This window comes from Vulpes vulpes, chromosome 6, assembly GCF_048418805.1.
Source record: "Vulpes vulpes isolate BD-2025 chromosome 6, VulVul3, whole genome shotgun sequence".
NCBI classification, from domain to species: Eukaryota; Metazoa; Chordata; class Mammalia; order Carnivora; family Canidae; genus Vulpes; species Vulpes vulpes.
In genome coordinates this window covers 122,077,267-122,096,772 of record NC_132785.1, presented here as the reverse complement: position 1 = coordinate 122,096,772, position 19,506 = coordinate 122,077,267, and the positions used below count along the sequence as shown (strand labels likewise).

The 19,506-nt window shown below is 43.0% G+C and overlaps 1 protein-coding gene across 1 annotated transcript in view; it reads left to right on the top strand.

The window, feature by feature from the left end:
• DICER1 (dicer 1, ribonuclease III) overlaps positions 1–13,593 on the top strand; it is a 72,593-nt gene extending 59,000 nt beyond the window's left edge. Inside the window, 5 exon segments of the mRNA XM_072762236.1 lie at positions 2,660–3,548; positions 5,588–5,856; positions 8,365–8,527; positions 8,618–8,693; positions 9,048–13,593. Coding sequence (XP_072618337.1) covers positions 2,660–3,548; positions 5,588–5,856; positions 8,365–8,527; positions 8,618–8,693; positions 9,048–9,213 — 1,563 coding nt within the window. The 3' untranslated portion in view covers positions 9,214–13,593.
• Positions 13,594–19,506: the final 5,913 nt, after the last annotated feature.

The following is a 19,506-nucleotide window of genomic DNA, read 5'->3' as shown; positions in this document are numbered from 1 at the left end:
GATGACCTTAAAAAAAATCATAAAGATTGTAGTTTTCTGGAAATAGTTTAAATCTTGCCAGTGGCTTAAGGGCCAAATATTAGCTGCAGCTGCTTCGTTTTGTCTTGTCTTGAAGGCCACCAGAGGGCACCTCGGAGGGCCTCAGAGCTGGAAAAGCGTCCACCCAGAGGTGGGCCGCTGGAAAGCACTGGTGCCTCTGCCAAAGCCGAAGGCGATCTTGTGGCCGCTTTCATTTCGCGGCCGTTGATTTTGCATTAGAGACTGCATCGTTGTTACTAATTTTTACCTCAGGCCAACAGTGAGACTAGGGTTTCTTTCACAGAGTATCCTTTCTAAGTAGACGGGCTTTCCTGTCCTCTTTCTGTTATGCCTGTGCTAATTAATTCTTGGTCTCAAGTTTTCCCCAGGTCCACTGCTCTCCGACCTGATTTTTGATTTTTACCCCTTTATGGAGTACATTTTTAACTCATGCAGCGTTTGATGTTTAAAGAAATTGAACTTCTCCAGAAAAGCATTAAGAGAATATTTTAATGCAGAAAAATACATTTGTTAAATAACTTAGAAATAGGTATAAGCTTAGGGGAAAATGTGTAGATTTGGAGGACTTCAGAGAAAATATTGCATATCTATGAAAAACATCTTGGTAGTAATTATTCTGCCTTGAAGTTTCATAATATAATTGGCTTTGTAAAAAATTGACATGAAAGTGACATTGACAAGTCCCTTTGATTAAAAAAAAAAAAAAAAGGAAACAAATTTCGTGTTTTCCTTAACGTTTCAGATGACCTGGCACTTTGGTTTTGGTAAAACATTGAAAACACATTCGTATTTTCACTCAGTAGTTTATACTTAATTGAAATAAGGCCTTGAATGATGAATGATGTAGGAAAGAGTGTGCTTGCTTTCCTGTTCTGCCTGCCTCACTCCTCAGCAAACAGGTTTAAGAGAAATCTTTGCATACGAATGCCGGAGTGGCTAATGACTCAGGTTGACTTGAACAGTAGGAGAGAAGCGTTTTATGCGGGTGGTTTTTTTAGGAGCTTGAAGCATTCTCAGAAACCATTTAATGAAGTAGCATCCCGCTATTTTGCAGATAGAGAAACTGAAACCCAGAGACATTAAAGAACTCTGTCCAAGATCACATAGCTTATTAGTGAGAGAACCTACTCTTCTGGGATTGTGTGTGTGTGTGTGTGTGTGTGTGTGTGTGTGTACTGTCAATCTTAGACTATGGCAGCATCTTACTAAAGATACATAAGGATTTTTCTAATTAAAGAATTATTCACTCTAATTTTTTTAAAATTATAATTTGCCTTTTTTATGTTGACCAAACAGTAGTCCAAAACATCTCATGTTACCTTGGGAAAGTACAGGATTTTTAACAGGAAATAGTTCCTAGAGATCTGCCACTACAGGTTCTCTTCATACTCTTCCACGTTCTTGGGAAAGTTTTACAAACTTTTTCTCGTAAAAAACTCCAAACCAGCCCATAAAGGTACATAGTTGTAGATACATGGCTTGATTCACTGCTCTTTACCTTCAAACAAATACTCTATCCCTTTTGAGTCTGGCTTAAAATGAAATATTTGCAATATTTAAAAAATGCCTGACCAAGTTTGAAGACTTTTTGTGTCAGGAAATCTCTGGAAAGCTGTCACTACCAGAATTGAAGCACACTCTCTTGCCTTTTCCCCCACAAAGTAAAGTCTTTTTTTTACTTTATTTGATTTTTTTTTTTTTATTTCTTGCGCTATTGAAATTTGGCATCTTTTAGCATTGCAAAAAAGTTACATCATTACTGAATCCTAGCCCATTATTAAGGTTGTCATTCACAAATAAGCTTTTGCCAAAGAAATTGGAATTAGCAAAGACCTTCTGACAGAAATTGGATTGTTGTGTTTCATGTTAGTCTAAATTTTCTTCTATTTTTGTCATTTATGCTATAATCTGTTCCTCTGATTACTGTAGCACAGTGGAGGGGAAAGCGTAATTTCCCAGATTCATAGCTTAGTTCAGTGATCACTTTTAGTTTTCAAGCAGGCAATCTAGTTTTACATTATAGCAAATGTACTTGAATTTGAAATGGAAATGGGGAGAAAACCTTTTGCGTGAAACACTCTTGCCTATATTTAATATTCTACAGATTTCTAAAGTAATTTATCTTTTTTTCATATTTATACTCTTTATTGCACAGATAATGCTTTTTCTGCATCTGGAATTTAATTTTATTAATTTGAAAATCTTTTTGAAACATTTTAAAACTTTGTCAGCAAAATAGAAGACCTCTGTGATCGGCATGTGAGTGCTTTTATTGTGTGTCTGCTGGAGTAAGACTTCTTAGCTGAAGTTTTGCCTCATGGACATTAATTTTAACTTTATACCCATGTTCAAAATCCCTGACTTAAAGCTTCATACTGGATAAAGGTCATTTTATAACTTAGAAAATGAACATTCAAAGAACATGTTTTACTTTGTTTATATGATTAAATAACTTATTTTATGTTAATTGAAAACAAATGGCCGTGATTTTAAAGTTGCCTTTTAGTATTTGTGGTTGTCATTTGAAATTATCCATAACCCTTGCTTTTATTGAGTTTCAAACCCTTTTAAAAACAGCAGCTATGTCTCTCCCCTCCTTCCCCATTCCTCCTCGTTTCAGACAAAAGACTGCATGTTGGCTAATGGCAAGCTGGACGAGGACTTTGAGGAGGACGACGAGGAGGAGGAGGATCTAATGTGGAGGGCTCCGAAGGAGGACGCCGATTATGAAGATGATTTCCTGGAGTATGATCAGGAACATATCAAATTTATAGATAACATGTTAATGGGATCAGGAGCTTTTGTAAAGAAAATTTCTCTCTCTCCTTTTTCAACCACTGATTCTGCATACGAATGGAAAATGCCCAAAAAATCCTCCTTAGGTAGTATGCCATTTTCATCAGATTTTGAGGATTTTGACTATAGCTCTTGGGATGCCATGTGCTATCTGGATCCTAGCAAAGCTGTGGAAGAGGATGACTTTGTGGTGGGGTTCTGGAATCCATCAGAAGAAAACTGTGGTGTTGACACGGGGAAACAGTCCATTTCTTACGACTTGCACACTGAGCAGTGTATTGCGGACAAAAGCATAGCGGACTGCGTGGAAGCCCTGCTGGGCTGCTATTTAACCAGCTGCGGCGAGAGGGCTGCTCAGCTCTTCCTCTGCTCACTGGGGCTCAAGGTGCTCCCGGTCATGAAAAGGACCGATCGGGAAAAGACCATGTGCCCTCCTAGGGAGAATTTCAGCAGCCAACAAAAGAACCTTTCAGGGGGCCGCGCTGCTGCCTCTGTGGCCAGTTTACGTCCCTCTGTGTTGAAAGACTTGGAGTATGGCTGTTTGAAGATTCCACCGAGGTGTATGTTTGATCATCCGGACGCAGATAAAACACTGAATCACCTTATATCGGGTTTTGAGAATTTTGAAAAGAAAATCAACTACAGATTCAAGAATAAGGCTTATCTTCTACAGGCTTTTACCCATGCCTCCTACCACTACAATACTATTACTGGTAAGGAGCCCCAGACCAAACTCCATTGCTCTGAAACTGTGACCTCGTGTTAACTGCGTTATTTTGTCTTGTTAAAAAAAAAAAAAAAAGCGACCTGTGCATGTACAGACTTGCTGCTTAAAATGCATGGTGGAGGGAGGGAGCAAAGGAAAAATGAAGGTGGCTTTATTTCCCTCTTCTCTCTGGGAGCACACACCGCTCCTTACCCTCAATAGCTGGCAGCATGGCCACCCACTACTCTCAAGAGATGTCATTTCATGCGCTGCACAGCTGGAGAAATTTGGACCTTCGTATTTTGTTGTGTTTTTCCCATTGGTGTCCTCCCTAGTGTCTTCCTGATGCCTGTGTAGTGGTCTTTATGGTTCTTGATTTATTTGTATATTCTGGATGTATTTCCACAGCTTTTATTGTTCTTCCCTAAGACCCCTTTCTTAAGGTCTTTGTTAATCTAAAGATGAGTGGGTTAAAAGAAACTTCTTTGGGGGAAGGTTCAGTGCGCTTGCTCTGATTCTGCTGCCATCTTTCACTTGGCATCGCCCTCCAGGTTTTCCTCTTCTGTTGTGTGGCGGGCGGCCAGTCCATTAGATGAGAAGGGAGATGAGGCGCCTGGAACTGCAGTCAGCTTCAGCTTGTGAAAAGGCTGTGTAGTTTTTTCTCTATCAGAGTAAGAAGTGCTTGAATCTAGAATACCAAAGCTGAGTATAAATTTTGTATAAGAAAAGATGATCAGAAGAGGATAAAACCAAAAAGTGAAAACTGATCTGGCTCTGGACTGGGAGGACTGGCGGAACGGAGCGCGGTTTCTCTTTGTGGAGCAGCCGCTATGCATGGTTCCTCCTGCCTCTGCGGCGTGAGGCCTCTGCCTCGGAGTTCTGGGTGCCCCGGACGTACCACTTCATCTGTGCCTGCCCCAGCCTCCTGGCCTGAGTGGGCTCTGCTCGGCACGGTGAGGAGATGGGTGCTGGCCAGGGTGGACAGCCCACCCACGCTGGCTCAGGCCTTTGTGCACGGCCCCAGCTCTCCTTTGTCAGGCCCTTGTTTGTGTCAGATTCTGTTCTCAGGTGGAGAAGAGGGTTTTCTAGTACTGACTGGGCATCCCAGGTGGCAGCTGTGACCTGGGGTGATGAGGCATAGCTGCCGGAGCGCTCACTCCCAAGTGGGGGCAAGGAGGCACGTAGAGGCCACGGCAGAGCGTGGGAGTGGTGCGCGGGGCTGGAGCGCAGGATGCATGGAAGTGTAGGAAAACAGAGGGTGGGCCGTGTGGGGGCAGAGCATGGGGCCAGAATGCTGGGTGTATGGGGTGTGTAGGAGCAGAGTGAGGGGCCAGAGCACAGGGTGCATGGGGTACACAGGGCCAGTGTGTGGGGAGTGTGTGGGTGTGCAGGGCCAGAGCACCGGGTGTGTGGGGCCAGAGTGCAGAGTGCATGGGGTATACAGGCCGGTATGTGGGGTGTGTGGGTGCGCAGGGCCAGAGCGCAGGGTACATGGGTGTGTGGGGGTTCATGGGTGTGCAGAGCCAGAGCACGGGGTGCATGGGGTGTGTGGGGCCAGAGTGCAGAGTGCATGGGGTATACAGGCCAGTGTGTGGGGGTGCGTGGGTGTGCAGGGCCAGAGCGCAGGGTGCATGGGGTGTTTGAGGGCAGAGTGTGGGGTGCACATACAGTGTCTGGCCCCCACCGCCAGCATGTGAGCGAGGCTGTGGCTTCGGCGGCACCCAGTATCTGCTTGGCCAGCAGTGTGCTCAAGGGAGGGGGCCCATCCTGATGAGCCCCCCGAGCCAGTGTCTTATCTGCAGGAGCAGTAGCCTTTGGGCCACCGAAGGCTTTTATGAGTCTAACTTATAGATAAGAAATATGCTTAATTTGCCAATCAAACCTAATTTCCAGAGGCTGTAGTTAGTGTGATATGTCACATTGTTTGTCACTGAAGAATATTCACGAAAACGTAGCCCACCAGCATTCTCAGGGTGGGCCTGGGCAAGGCACACCGTGGGTTACCGTTTTGTGTGAGCTGACGCCTGTGCTCTGGGCCGCCCACAGATTGTTACCAGCGCCTGGAGTTCCTGGGAGATGCGATCTTGGACTACCTCATAACCAAGCACCTTTACGAAGACCCGCGGCAGCACTCCCCGGGCGTCCTGACCGACCTGCGGTCCGCACTGGTCAACAACACCATCTTCGCGTCGCTGGCGGTCAAGTACGACTACCACAAGTACTTCAAAGCCGTCTCCCCCGAGCTCTTCCATGTCATTGACGACTTCGTGCAGTTCCAGCTGGAGAAGAATGAGATGCAGGGCATGGACTCCGAGGTTAGTGCTGCTGGAGTGCATGGTCACTGCTCTGCTGGCAGGAGCAGCCCAGGGGGGTCGCCTGCCCCAGGGGGCTCCGGCCCGGGATGGGGGAGGGACCACCGAGGGATGGTTGCCCTCTCTAGGTCTAAACCTGACTGCCCCAGGATGGTGGGATGGTGCGATGGTGCATGCGCCCTTCCAGGGCAGAGGGGGGGCCAGGGGCCGTCAGCTCGATTCTCTTCTGCTTCTGCCACCTGATCGGCAGCCAAAGCAGCTCAGCCTCCCCCTGCCCCTGCCCCTGCTGGAACCTTGGTGAGGGCTCCTTGCTGTTTGTTCTGCCTTTCTTTCTGTTAAAATGGGGCAGAAAACATTCGCTGGTACTATCTCAGGTAAGCCTCACAAATGTATGGTCTGCTTCGACTTGAAAATAGGAAAATCTCTTTTAAAAACCAACCTTCTAAAATCTTAACCATTGGAATTTGAGAGGCTTCTGTTGTAAGTTCAGCCAAAGGTTCTTTGGTGATGGAGCTAATTTTAATGTGTTTGTGAGCTATTTGGAAGTGTTGTAGCAAGAATTTCACTTAGATCTTTCCACTCTCCTCTGATGCTTCGCTGCCATCCGTCTGCATACCTGTGTACCCAGGAGAGCACTCCCAGGTCCGCTTCCCCCCATTCCGATCCCTTTGTTTTCCTTACTTTTGGAGATTTCTTACTAGGAGTTGGAATTTATTCATAATTCTGGTGGCTGTTTTAATTGCTCTGGTTACTTTTATACCTTCCCTTTTTATTGATCACACCAAACTGTAGCTGGAGACTAGTGCATTTCCTTGACTTGCTGTGAGAGAGATTTGAAGTATAGCCTCAAGGCGAAGTGTCCTACCCTGTAAACAATGCAGAACCTGTGCTGAGGGAGAACCCACTCTGCCCCGTGTGTACTCCTCCAAGGTTAATGGTCCGAGGTAGAGCACAGCTACCAGTGGGACTAGGAATGAGAACCATCTCGTGTACTTAGGATTATTTCTCGTCTCATTCTTTAGAAATGTTTAAGCTAAGAATTTGAGGAATTAGCTAGAATTAGTTTTAAGTTCTCTTTTGATGGCAGTGGGACATGGTGATTCTGTTCATTTTTGTTCATTCTTTTCCTTTGCGTAAACATAGGTATTAGGAGTTACAAAAACTGATTGGAAATGTCAGTGGTCTGGCTTTTCTAACTTACTGTCGGATCTTAAGCAAGTCTCTCCACTTCTCTGGGCCTCAGTTTCTTCATCCATGAAAGAGAGAATTAAATTCGATAAGTTTTAAAATTCCTTTCTACCTCAAAACTGTGATATATGACCAGTGTCTTTTTTTCCAGCTGCCAGTATTATAAGTGGTTTATATAGAGTTCTGTGTGGCTAAACAATCCATTTAGAAATTAAAAAAAAAAAAAAAACAAAAAAAAAACAAGTGCCCCCTTCTTTTTTTTTTCTTTCTTTCACAAGTAAATAGTATTTTAGAAAATACAAATAAGGAAAAAGAAATACTAAAGTTATGCAAATATACTACCTTAGAAATAACCAAAATGAACATTCTGTGATTTTTTTTTTGCTAATGTATATAAACATAAGCATACCTAAAACATAAGATGGAATTATATTATGCATAGTATACATAACCTGTTCTTTTCACTTCATATTTTGAGGACAATTTTCCGTGTATCCATTGGCATTATGACGTTCAGTGGCTGCTCACTAGTCAGTTTATGGCTATAATGGAACATATTTAAACAGTCCTTTGTGGCTAGATATTTAAGTTCTTTTTATTTCGGGTTTTTAGTAAACATGGGTGTGGTGACTATATCCAGTACTTCCTTAAGATAAATTCCTAGGGATGGGATTGCTGCATCAACGAGTTAGGAAATTTTAAAAAGACATTTGATAACATACCTAAGTTTTTTATTACATTAATTTGAATACTGTGTATCAGTCCTCTCTTAATGGTGAATGCGTATTAAGGGGTTTAATAAAAAGGGAACTCAGTGGAATCTATTTTCTAGTAGAATTTCTCAGTCATAAAGTGACAGTTTATACTTGCCGAAGCAGTTTGTACACCCTTGTCACTGCTGTACTAGTTGGTATTCAGCCTAATGCCTGCGGAGCCGCTAGGGGGTAGAACTGTTTAAAGATACAGTTCTTTGACTACGAGTGAATTTGAACTTTGCTTAATACATTTATTAACTATTTCTAATTTTGTGTTGTTTCTGTTTTCATTTAGAAGTACTCTTTTTTCCCTTCACTGAGAATAGAATCATACTAAATTGGGAAGAGTTTTTTTATCCCTTGAGAAGTTGGAAAAAAATTTTTTTTCTAGATAAGATGTTTGCAAAGAACTTACTACAGTGTACTAGGTGGTTGCTATAAATGGTTGGTATTGTTACCCTTGTTAAAGGTATAATAAAAGTCCTATCCAAGAAAAGATACACACTGCTGTGGAGTGCCTTTTAAGATGGCCTTGTTCCTTACAAATCACTTTTCTCTGTGTAAATAGCTTAGGAGGTCTGAGGAGGATGAAGAGAAAGAAGAGGACATTGAAGTTCCAAAGGCCATGGGGGACATTTTTGAGTCGCTTGCTGGTGCCATTTACATGGATAGTGGGATGTCACTGGAGATGGTTTGGCAGGTGTACTATCCTATGATGCGGCCGCTGATAGGTACTGTGTGCTCCCTTTGAAAGAAACAAAATCATAATTAAAAACAACTATAAGGATATTATTCACATTGCTCTTTCATTTTGATTACAGAAAAATTTTCTGCAAATGTGCCCCGTTCCCCTGTGCGAGAATTGCTTGAAATGGAACCAGAAACTGCCAAATTTAGGTAAGCAAAACTGTGCATGGAAAAAATTAAGTTACTTAAAAACAAGAGTTGGAAGAGTTGTCAAAGATGCCATCAACTAATGATACGGAGAAGTATTTATACTGGGGCATGCACTATGTACTCTCCGTTTATAGTCTGATTGACTTTTCCTTTCGCTTTTATAAAGTAATGCTGGGTTAAAGAGGAAACTCAGCCCGGTCTGCTGGCGTCCGCGCCACCGTGTAATGCACGTTTCCTTTGTGTGCCGTCAGCTCGTACCCGGGCCCTCCACCTCAGAGCGCGTGCCCAGTGCTGATTGACAATAATAATAAATAGTTCTGACTTCTGATTCCAGCTGTTTGGCTTTTTTTACAGCCCGGCTGAGAGGACGTATGACGGCAAGGTCAGAGTCACGGTGGAAGTGGTAGGGAAGGGGAAATTTAAAGGCGTCGGCCGGAGCTACAGGATCGCCAAGTCTGCAGCAGCAAGAAGAGCCCTACGCAGCCTCAAAGCCAATCAACCTCAGGTTCCCAACAGCTGAAACCCCTTTTTAAAACGAAACAAAACAAAACAAAAAAACATAAAGCAGAATTAAGGGGGAAAACTATTTAAATTGAGAAGGATGATTTAAAGTCCACAGTGAGCGGAATGAATCGAAGGCAAAATTTAAAGTTTGTTTGATAACGAGATAGATTACAGAATAAAACATTTAACATATGTATAAAAATTTTGGAACTAATTGTAGTTTTAGTTTTTTGCGCAAACACAATCTTGTCTTCTTTCCTCACTTCTGCTTTGTTTAAAATCACGAGAGTGCTTTAATGATGACATTTAGCAAGTGTTCAAATAATGATTGACAGTTATTTTTTGTTTTGGGGTTTTGTTTTTTTGTTTTTTAGTTTAATTTCCGTCAGCTTTGCATAGCGCCAGGAGGCCAAGGAGCTTACAGCTGAGACAGCCCCTAGGTTCTGCGGGCGCCCTCCCCTCCTCTTCGTAGGCGCTGGCACCTGTCTGGCCTTGGCGGGTGCGCCCAGGAGAATGGTGCGGTTGGCCGGGGGAGAAAATGCCTGTGCTGTCTTTTCTTTCTACATTCTGTCATGTAAGATGTTGTCTCCCAGTCGTCATTGCACTTAACATAGTAAGGGACAGGTGGGTTTTTTTTGTTTGTTTGTTTTTTGTTTTTGTTTTTGTTTTTAGGGACAGGTTTTTAATGAACATTGGCTGGCATGTTGGTGAATCAAATTTTCGTTTTCTCATGCCACATAGTCCTACATACAAAAGGTTCTTGCCTTAAAAGTGAAACCCTCATGGACGTTCTTTAATTTCTGATCTTTTTGGAACAAACTGTTTTACATTCCCTTCATTTTATTATGCATTGAGATGTTGAGACAGTGTGATATTTGCAACTCACTAGTGTAGTTGTGACTTAACTTATTACAGGATTATATTAGAGTTTCTGTCATACGTGTCCTGAAGGCATTTTGAAAACCAGAATATTATATATGTAGTCTATGGGTTTTTTTAAGCACCATAATAAAAATAATCTCTGGTTAAATACCTGATTTTGCTAAAAACCTCCTGCTAGGTAGTTCCACTGATGGAAATTGTGGCAAACAGTTTTGCCCTGGAGGCTGTTGCTCTAACAAGATAAACTCTAGACATATCACACCTAAAATATGCTGCAGATTTTATAATTGATTGGTTACTTATTTAAAGAAGCAAAACAGAGCACCTTTACCCTTAGTCTTCTCACTTAAATGTCTTACTATACTTGTCCCAGTGTCGTGTGCATTCTTCACCTACCAAAGCTGTGCTGTTAATGCCATGGGAGTGTAACGTTTGCGATAAACTGCCGTAATTTTGATACATCTGTGATTTAGGTCATTAATTTAGGAAAACAAGCTCATGATTTCCATCTTTGGAAAAGAAAAAAAAAAAAAGACATTTATAGGCATTTGCCGAAGTTTCTTTAATTAGACTTGTAGGCACTCTTCACTTAAATACCTCAGTTCTTCTTTTCTTTTGCATGCATTTCCCCCCTGTTTGGTGCTATGTTTTATGTATTATGCTTGAAATTTTATTTTTTTTTTTTTGCACTGTAACTATAATACCTCTTAATTTACCTTTTTAAAAGCTGTGGGTCGGTCTTGCGCTCCCACCAACACACCAGTAGAGGTTTGCTGCAATTTTCCCCATTAATTATGCTTGAAGTCGAAGAAAGCTGAGCAGAGGTGTCTAATGTTTTCCAGCACATCGTTCTTTACTTGATGCTTCATATAATGCTGCATTTTTTGTTTTACATTACAGTTGAATACTGTACTTCTTGCTTTATCTGCACCACTCACCCCCAGAGAAACACCTCTGCACGTGTGCATGGAGAGAGCTGTCCGCTGCTTTTTCTAAGGAGACCTGAGTGAAGGGGATGTTAAGCTTCTCCAGTGTTATTTGTTGTCTCCAGTCTTAAATTTAAATTGCAATCTAAATTATTAAAAGAGTTTTTGAGCAAATTAATTTGGGTAGACTCATTTTTAAAATACTTGTTTCTGATTGGAAACCTTAGATTTCTTTTTTTTTTCTTTTTTTCAAAAACCTCAGTGTAAGATCTCCTAGCAAGTTAAAGCCAAGCAATTCTTGAATTATATTAACTGTAAACGTGTATAATTAACAAGTAAGGCTGGATGTGAATTTTACTTGTGAGGGTGATTTGTGATAAAGTTAGATCGCAGATCTCTTCTTAATTTATAAACTACCTGATGCCAGGAGCTTAGGGCTTTGCATTGTGTCAAATGCACTAATCCCAGCGTTAAGGGATCCTCTTGCCTCCTGGCACCAAAACCAGATTGTTTCACAGTTACCATTCCCGTTGGGAGAAAAATGCCTCAATATATTTTGTAACCTTAAGAAGAATATTTTTTTGTTAATATGAAAAAGTTCAGACTTGGATATGATTAGGTCATACATTCTCAGGGGTTCAAATTTCCTGCTACCATTCAAAACATTTTATCAACAGCAAACTTTAGCGATTTCATTTTTTTTGTTGTTGGAGAAAGATAGCTAATTTTAAATTGTGACTCACACTTGGACGCATTCTGTGATCCCCTGGTTACTAAGTTAAAAAATAAAAACTCTGAGTGAGACATACAAGATGGTTATGAACGCTTTCGTGCTGCTGATTTTTAATGCTGTAAAGTTCCCCCAGTTTAGCTTGTTGAAATGTTTCGCATCCATTAACTGAGGAAGAAAATCACTCTATGTGGCCCCCCCTTCCTGCCCCTGTGTGTGTCATCCTTTTGTTCCTGTGATTGCAATGTGAGACCGAATGTAATATGGAAGCCCTGCTAGTGGGAGGTGTGTGGTGCTGCGGGCACGTGTGTGAGGGACTGGGGAAGTGTGTCTTGAAGAAGCAACTACGAAGTTTCTTTATGATGATTGTGTGGAGGTTAGTCGGCATGAACCTTCGTTGTAAAGATTTTTAATTTCTCTTATAATATACTTTCAATAGTCCTAACTATGCTGCGTTGTGTAATAGCTTTGTTCCCCTTCTGTTCTGTTCGTGTAGCACAGATAAGCATTGCACTTGGTACCATGCTTTACCTCATTTCAAGGAAAATATGCTTAATGGAGAGGAAAAAATGTGGTTTGGCCTCGCTGCTGTTTTGATTTACCGGATTTGAAAAAGATAATTATAATGCCTGCAATGTGTCATATACTTGCACAACTTAAATAGGTCATTTTTGTCTGTGGCATTTTTACTGTTTGTGAAAGTATGACAAAGATTTGTTAACCGAACTCTTAATTATGTTTTAAAAAAAAATGTTACTTTTTTTTCCTCTTTCTTTTATGTCATGTGAAGTAATTAAATTTAGAATGACCTCTAACACTCCTGTAATGATCTCTTAAAATACTAATATATTATACTGTTCTTCCTAATAGCTTGCCCTCAGAAAGATTCAGACTACCCTCCCTAAATAGCCGGAGGCCTGAGGCTGCTCTGCGGCTCATCAGTTCAGCCCTTCACCCAGCACCACACCCTGCCAGGTCTTTCTGGGTCAGATGGATACTGGAGTGCGGGGCTGCCTGCCCCCCAGCCCTACCACAGTGTGGGGCACTCTCCATCTTTCTCTGTTAGGGTCTTTAATCCTTTCCCACAGGATCTAAGCCACCAAGCTGAGACCTGGATATCTCTATTGAAACCACATCCAAGATTCTGTTAGAGCCCTTGCCCGGCTTGTGTACCCTGCCGGTCTATACCTATATGGGCAGTTTAATCGCATTTCAATAGGTCTATTTTTTTCAACCACTGATTACTTTTAATTTAATTATTTCCAAATAAATTTCCTTATTTTATATTGTACACGAGAAGTTTTTAAGATATGTTTACGGCCAAGAATATGAAAGCGATTTTACCCATTGTCGGAGCCGCCAGGAGTGATCTTGCGGGAACATCCATGGAGACTCACATTGCTGTTTTCCACCAGCAGTGAAAATGGTCTTTCAGAGCTAACTTGTAAATATATTTCAGTCATTCATTGCTTTTTTTCTTTTTTTCCTTCCTGGTCCATTTTTATTTGGACATCAACCACAGACAATTTAAATCTTACAGATGCACTCAGAATTCACTGCATCAGCAGGTTACTTAGCAAAAACGCAAAGGTGAACAGCAAGTAAACTTTCTGGCTTTTCTGTAAATAGAGTGGAGGAAAATGACTAAGATCAAGAAAAAACTAACCCAATTTTATTGAAAGTAACCTATTCACCATCACATGCTGCAGCTGTTCTAAGGAACATACTGTAACGCGTTCATACGTAATCGTGCTGCGGGAACACGCAGCCTGCACCTTATAGGCCCCAATTACCTTTAGTTGTTTGTTTTGTAATAATTGTAGCAGAGTCAAGCTCCAATAAAGTCATGGTCTGTTCATGTTGTGTCCTCCTATCTTTTTCTTATTTTGGTTCTGTTCATGTGGGTGATGATACTTAAATGGTTGTAGCACATATGATCTGTAGTTTTTTAATTTCATGGTCATATGAAAATATCTACTTTAATATGATAAAAATTTTGCTCACCGAGCTCTGCTTCCCATTTGCTGGCAGAGTTGTATAGTAGCAGTTGCCTTTTTTCTTTTCAAGGTTTCGGTAATACCAGCGTGTTTTTCCGAAAACCTGCCACATTGACTGATGCATTCCAGGTCCTGGATTATACACAAATACATTTGACACATTCCTTAAGTGAATTTGGTTATTCTAAAATCAAGTAGACAGAATGTTCAGCTTCCAGGTTTTTAGGACATACTCCTAATATCGTTGGTTAAGCCAGAATTCTGTTTTTCAAGATTTGACCCAGTCTTTTTTTGTAACTTAGTAAACTAAGGACTAATGGAAATGACTTGGCCGTAGGAACAAGATGGTGAGTATAAGTCTTTTAGAACAAGAAAAAAAATTTTAGTTTTCTTCTGTTACAAGTCCAAATTAATCCTTTCCTTTTCCTTCCTTCCAACTTCTCTAAACTAAAGGAGAAAAAGCCCATGTATTTCAATCCTGAGGAATTTGCTTCAGCAGCACAGGCCTGTGCATGCTGGTGTTAGAGCCCGGGATTCACTGACAGGTTCAGGCCACAGCTCCTTCATGCCGCCATGACCCTGCCCTCCCTGACTAGCAGCAGAGAACACAGCCAGGCCATGCAGATCAGTGAAAAGAATCCAGATGGAGGTGAAATTTTTTTCTTTTTGCAGGTCCATAAGCATAACATGATGGGGTAGTAGATGCTGGTTCAGAACTGGCTGGGATGTGAACTGGCTCATGGTCCATGCGAAGTCGCTGGGAGCAAGGGAGTGCATTTACGGTAGACATGTGCAGGCCAGAAGCTTGCTTTTCTAGCTGCCTGCAAGGCGCTATGCAGAGAACCCTTCAGTCTTTTTGTTTTGTGGTCACTTATAAAACTTAACATTTCGGCCATTTTTCCAAAGCATACAGTTTAGTAGTGCTAAACATATCCACATTGTCATGCATCCATTATTACCATCCATCCCAGAACTTTTTCTTCATCCCAAACTGAAATTTTGCATCCACGAAACACTAGCTTGTTTCCTTTGCCTTCCTCCCTGAGCTCCTGGCGGCCACACTCTACGAATTTCACTATTCTAGGTACTTGATAGAGGTTCGGACAGTATTTGTACTTTGACATCTCATTGACTTATTTCACTCAGTATAAGGGCCTCAAGGTCCATCCATACTGTAGCAGGTGCCAGAATTTCCTTCCTAAGTAGTACACTAGTGTATATATACACCACATTTTGTTTACCCATTCATCTCCCGGTGGATGCTTGGGTTGCTTCCACCTGTTGCCTGTTGTGAATAACAACAGTGCTTTGAATACCGGTGCACACACACCTGCTTGAATCCCTGCTTTCAGTTCTTTAGTGTCTGTACCCAGAAGTAGAATTGCTGGATCATATGGTATCATATATTTAATTTTTTGAGGAGCTGCCATACGGTTTTTCATAACAGTACTGCACCATTTGCAGTGAAGTGTTCTGGATGTGAACCCACATCCTCACCAATACCTGTTTTCAGTAATATCTATCCCAATGGGTATGAGGAAGCATCTCCTGGTTTTGATTTGCCTCTCCCTAATTTTTAGTGATATGGGGCATCTTTTCATGTGCTTATTGGCCATCCGTGTATCTGCTTTGGAGAAATGTCTCTTCAGGTCCTTTGCCAATTTCTGAGTTGGTTTTTTGGGCAGTGTTGACTTGTGAGAGTTCCCTATATATTCTGGATATTAGGCTCTTAATGCAGATTTGTGATTTGCAAGTATGTTCTTCCCTTCTGTGGGTTGCCTTTTACTCTCTGGAAACATTCTAAATTGCAAAACACATTGACCTCAAGGACTTCTAGAGCTTCTGAGCCCATGATGGCCAAGGTTTATTGAACATTTGCTAGGTGCCTCATCTGTGCTGAATGCATTGTATGCCGTTTACTCCTCACCGCAAGTATGGAAATGACTATTTTTGGAGGTTCACGTTGAGAACTGGAGTCAGTTTGCCTGGTTTCTAGCACTGTGTGACTTCGGGTAAGTTAACCACCCTTAGCCTCATGTCCTTGCCTCTACAGTAAGGAACAGCATCATTCGGATTCAGTGACAGTTTGTCTACAGTGCTGGGTGCAGCACCCCATGTGACTAGCCTATAATGATTGGGAGTCATTACGCTGTGATTGCCCTTTTACAGACAGGGAAAAGGAGGCAAGAAAAATGAAGTTCACCTCCCTTGGAGGGGTGCACCTTGTCTGTCTCAAGTTTATGGACATTGTCTTCCCTGCAATCCCAAGTCTGCAATTTTCAGAGAGCCTTTCTAGGTGTTGCTGACTCTGCCTAAAACTATCCTGGCCCTCCCCACCTCCTCCTCTGCTCCTCCAGCATCACCCTTCTTTGCAGACATAGCTGAGCACTGAGCCTCCCGGGACACCTCCTTCCTGCCACCTTGCAGCTTGTGCCCTTCCTTTGGTCCCCACCCTCCACTCTACAGCCTGAGTCCGAAAGCTTCTGGACTACAGCAGATACTAATGTCCGTTCAGGGCTGTGCTGCTCTTGAGCTGCCAGCCACAGACATCAGGAATTCTTCAGGAAACAGATGAAGTACAGGATCAGGAGGGGAGTGGGAGTGGGGGAGTGGTGCCAGCACCACAGTGTGGGGAACATCCCTGCTTTTTACAATGTTTTCTCTGAGGAGGAAAGGACCTGGGTCTCTTTTTTTTTTTTTTTTTTTAAGATTTTTATTTTAGAGAATGTGTGTGTGTGTGTGTGTGTGTGTGTGTGTGTGTGTGAGCAAGCACAAGAGGGGGGCAGTAACTCAAGGAGATTTGGGGAGCTGGACATGGGGCTCGATCTCATGACCTGAACTGAAATCAAGAGCCAGATGCTCAACCCACTGAGCCACTCAGGCACCCTGGACCTGGGTCTCCTAAATACTATGCCATAGTCTTGGATAAGGGCTAGGCGCACCTGGTTCACATAGAGTTACAGACCTAGTAGAGACCTAACCGACAGAGCCTGCACTTTTCCTGAAGATTTGGTTTAAATGGACACTAAATCTTGTAGTTGATCTTTTTCCCTTTTCCCTTGGACTCCTGGGCAACTCTGAGCCAGATTTCTGGTAGATCTCTAGTTCATCTGTTCACTCAAATAGTCATCCAGCACCTTCTATGTGCAGACCCTCTTCTGGGTGCTGGGGGCAGAGCAATGAATACTATGAAGTTTTTGCCCTCATTACAGGCAGTTACGTTCTAGTGGATCTTAGTGGGGAAGACAGGCCATGACCACATCGACCGCTTGTTACCTGGGGACAAATCCTAGTGTGTGCAGCTTCTTGTCTCCCCCACGTCTCCACCCTGTCCTGTAACAGCGTCTCTTCTGTCACTGTCGTGTTGTTGCCACAGATGCTTTGGGAAATTAGATGGGCTGTAATGAACGCATCGGCACTCCTTGGTCCAGGATATATTTATTAAGCAGCTAGTAAGTATTTGACGTGGGGCTGACCTAGAGGAGTAAGGTGGTTCCTAAAGAGGCCGCTAGCACTCGAGTCACGTCTTTGAACTTGGCGCTGGTTTTTGCTGCCAAGGCCAATGGGCCAGTGTGATAAATGGGAACAGCCGCACTTCACACACAGTTTCATGAAGACAAGTTGACAGCCCGCCTGGCTCTCCGTGTGACAGGGGGCGTGGCACTCTTTGTTTTCTCCCTTTGAGAGTCCGGGCTCCAACGTGGACAGACACAGCGGGACAGAGTTGCTTTTATGGGAAAGTGTGTTTGAGCTTTTAAGTTCTTTTAAGAGCCGTAAGGCCACTCTGGGTTTTGTTTGGTGGTTAGTTATTTTTACTTATATTTACCTATTTGGGAATAAAGGGCTGAATCAGTCCTCTTAACAAGCCAGAATTCCAACTTGAGGTTATGTTTATAAATAGAAAATCTAGGCTTTCCAGAAGTAAGGCTCACTAAAACCAGTTTTGTTGACAAAGGGGAGGTACTGTCAACTAGTGGTCTGAGCATTTCTAGGCATCTGGCATTCTGGAGTCCCAGACACGCCCCCAAGGCGATACAGCGTTAACCCTCATGTACCAAGGATGCCTAAATGAGCCGGGCAGCCAGTGTCCGGGAGCCTGCACCATGGCATTGCCCTGGGCCTGCCCCTCCCTGGCCAGGTCATTAGCCTCCCACGACCTCTGACTCCTATACTGTTGAAGGAGTTGGCCCATGGGATCTGCTAACAGTTGATACTCAAAGCCACAAACATTTCATTTATAAACGCTGAAGCAAGAGAGAGTTGAATCATGGCTGGTTCAGACCATAGATTCCTAGAAGCCGAGCTCATGGCCTTGCTCTTTCTTTTGCTTAACACATCATTTGTGCATTCATCCATGAACATTGATTCAGCACCCCCTGTGGTCAGGGGCCTCTGGGCACCGTGAAGTGAGTGAGGTCCAGCCGGACAAGTCGGTCACGTTCGTGTACATGGAAGCTTACATTCCGGGGGCGGGGGAGTGTAGAGGGGAGACAGATCTTACTCAAAGAAAGCGGATTGTTTTGGAGAACGGTACTTGCTGGGAAGACCATAAAACAGGGTAATGTAATCGAGTGCAAGGCGGAGTGGCGTGGCCAAGTTTAAATAATAGTGATGGATAACATTTATCGAGTGCTTACAGTCCCTGAGCACTTTCCCTGTGTCTCATGGAGGAGTAGGTACTACTGCTGCTCTCATTTTACAGATGAGTAGAGAAAAGCAGGGATGCCGAGGACGTCCCCGAAAACGAACAAAACACAGGGCCTGCATTCAGGGCTCAAGTTATGGTGGTGACAGTTGTGTATAACCAAACGATTTCAATCCAGTGTCCCTTTGACAAAGGGCTGACCAGGCACAGAAGAAGAAGACTGGAGGAATAAGGAATGGTTTACTGAGAGGGGAGTGCTTGAACTGGGTTTTGAGGGATGAGTAGAAGTTTTTACAGGGTGTCTATAAAGGACCAACAGTAGTTGTTGGTCCATGGTACCATGGACATGTGCAGGCTTTTCAGTAGATCACGTTACTCTTTCTTATTCATGTTACTTGCCTATATCATAAAGCCCTGAATGTTTTTCGAGGAATTATTTAAGGTAAGCGATCACTATAAATCTTCAAAATTAGCTCACACTTTAACCCAAATTTACAGTTTCAACGCGGATGATGACATCCTGGCACACATTCTAAGAGCAGGCTGTATTTTTCTGGGCTATAGTTTTAAATCGTTACTTCCTTAAGTACATCTCTTCTGCTCTGAGTCTCGGGTTCCTCAAACACAAGGCCAGACCAGCAAATCTGAGTTAGAATCACAACAAAATCAGAATCTCTGGGGTGAGGCCCAGGTGGATCCTAACGTGTAGCCAGCGTGAGGAATTGCGGGAGGGGGAACGGTCTCCAACTTTGTGCTGCGGAAGCCTGGTGGGGCCGCAGTCTCCTCTCTTCCCACCTCAGCCAGAGCCATTCCAGTTTTATCTGTTTTATTTATTGCACCTCCTTACAACATCGTGTTGGAAGAAAGGGTTCTACTGCCAAAAATTGATGTTTGAAAACCCCTGGGACAGCCTGCTAGGACCCTGCAACTCTACATCTGTGGTTCCCTGGCGGGCTTCCTCCCACGGTCTGGATCTTGGTACCCTTTTTGCAGTCCATAAAGCGGCCGCTGCCTTCCATCCCAGACCTGGCTACCTTTCTTGGATAGGTGAGCTAATCCCCAAATGTGGCAGTGGCAGCCTTACACGGAGGGTTTCTGTTACCTCATTATGAATTACAGTGGAGTGCCC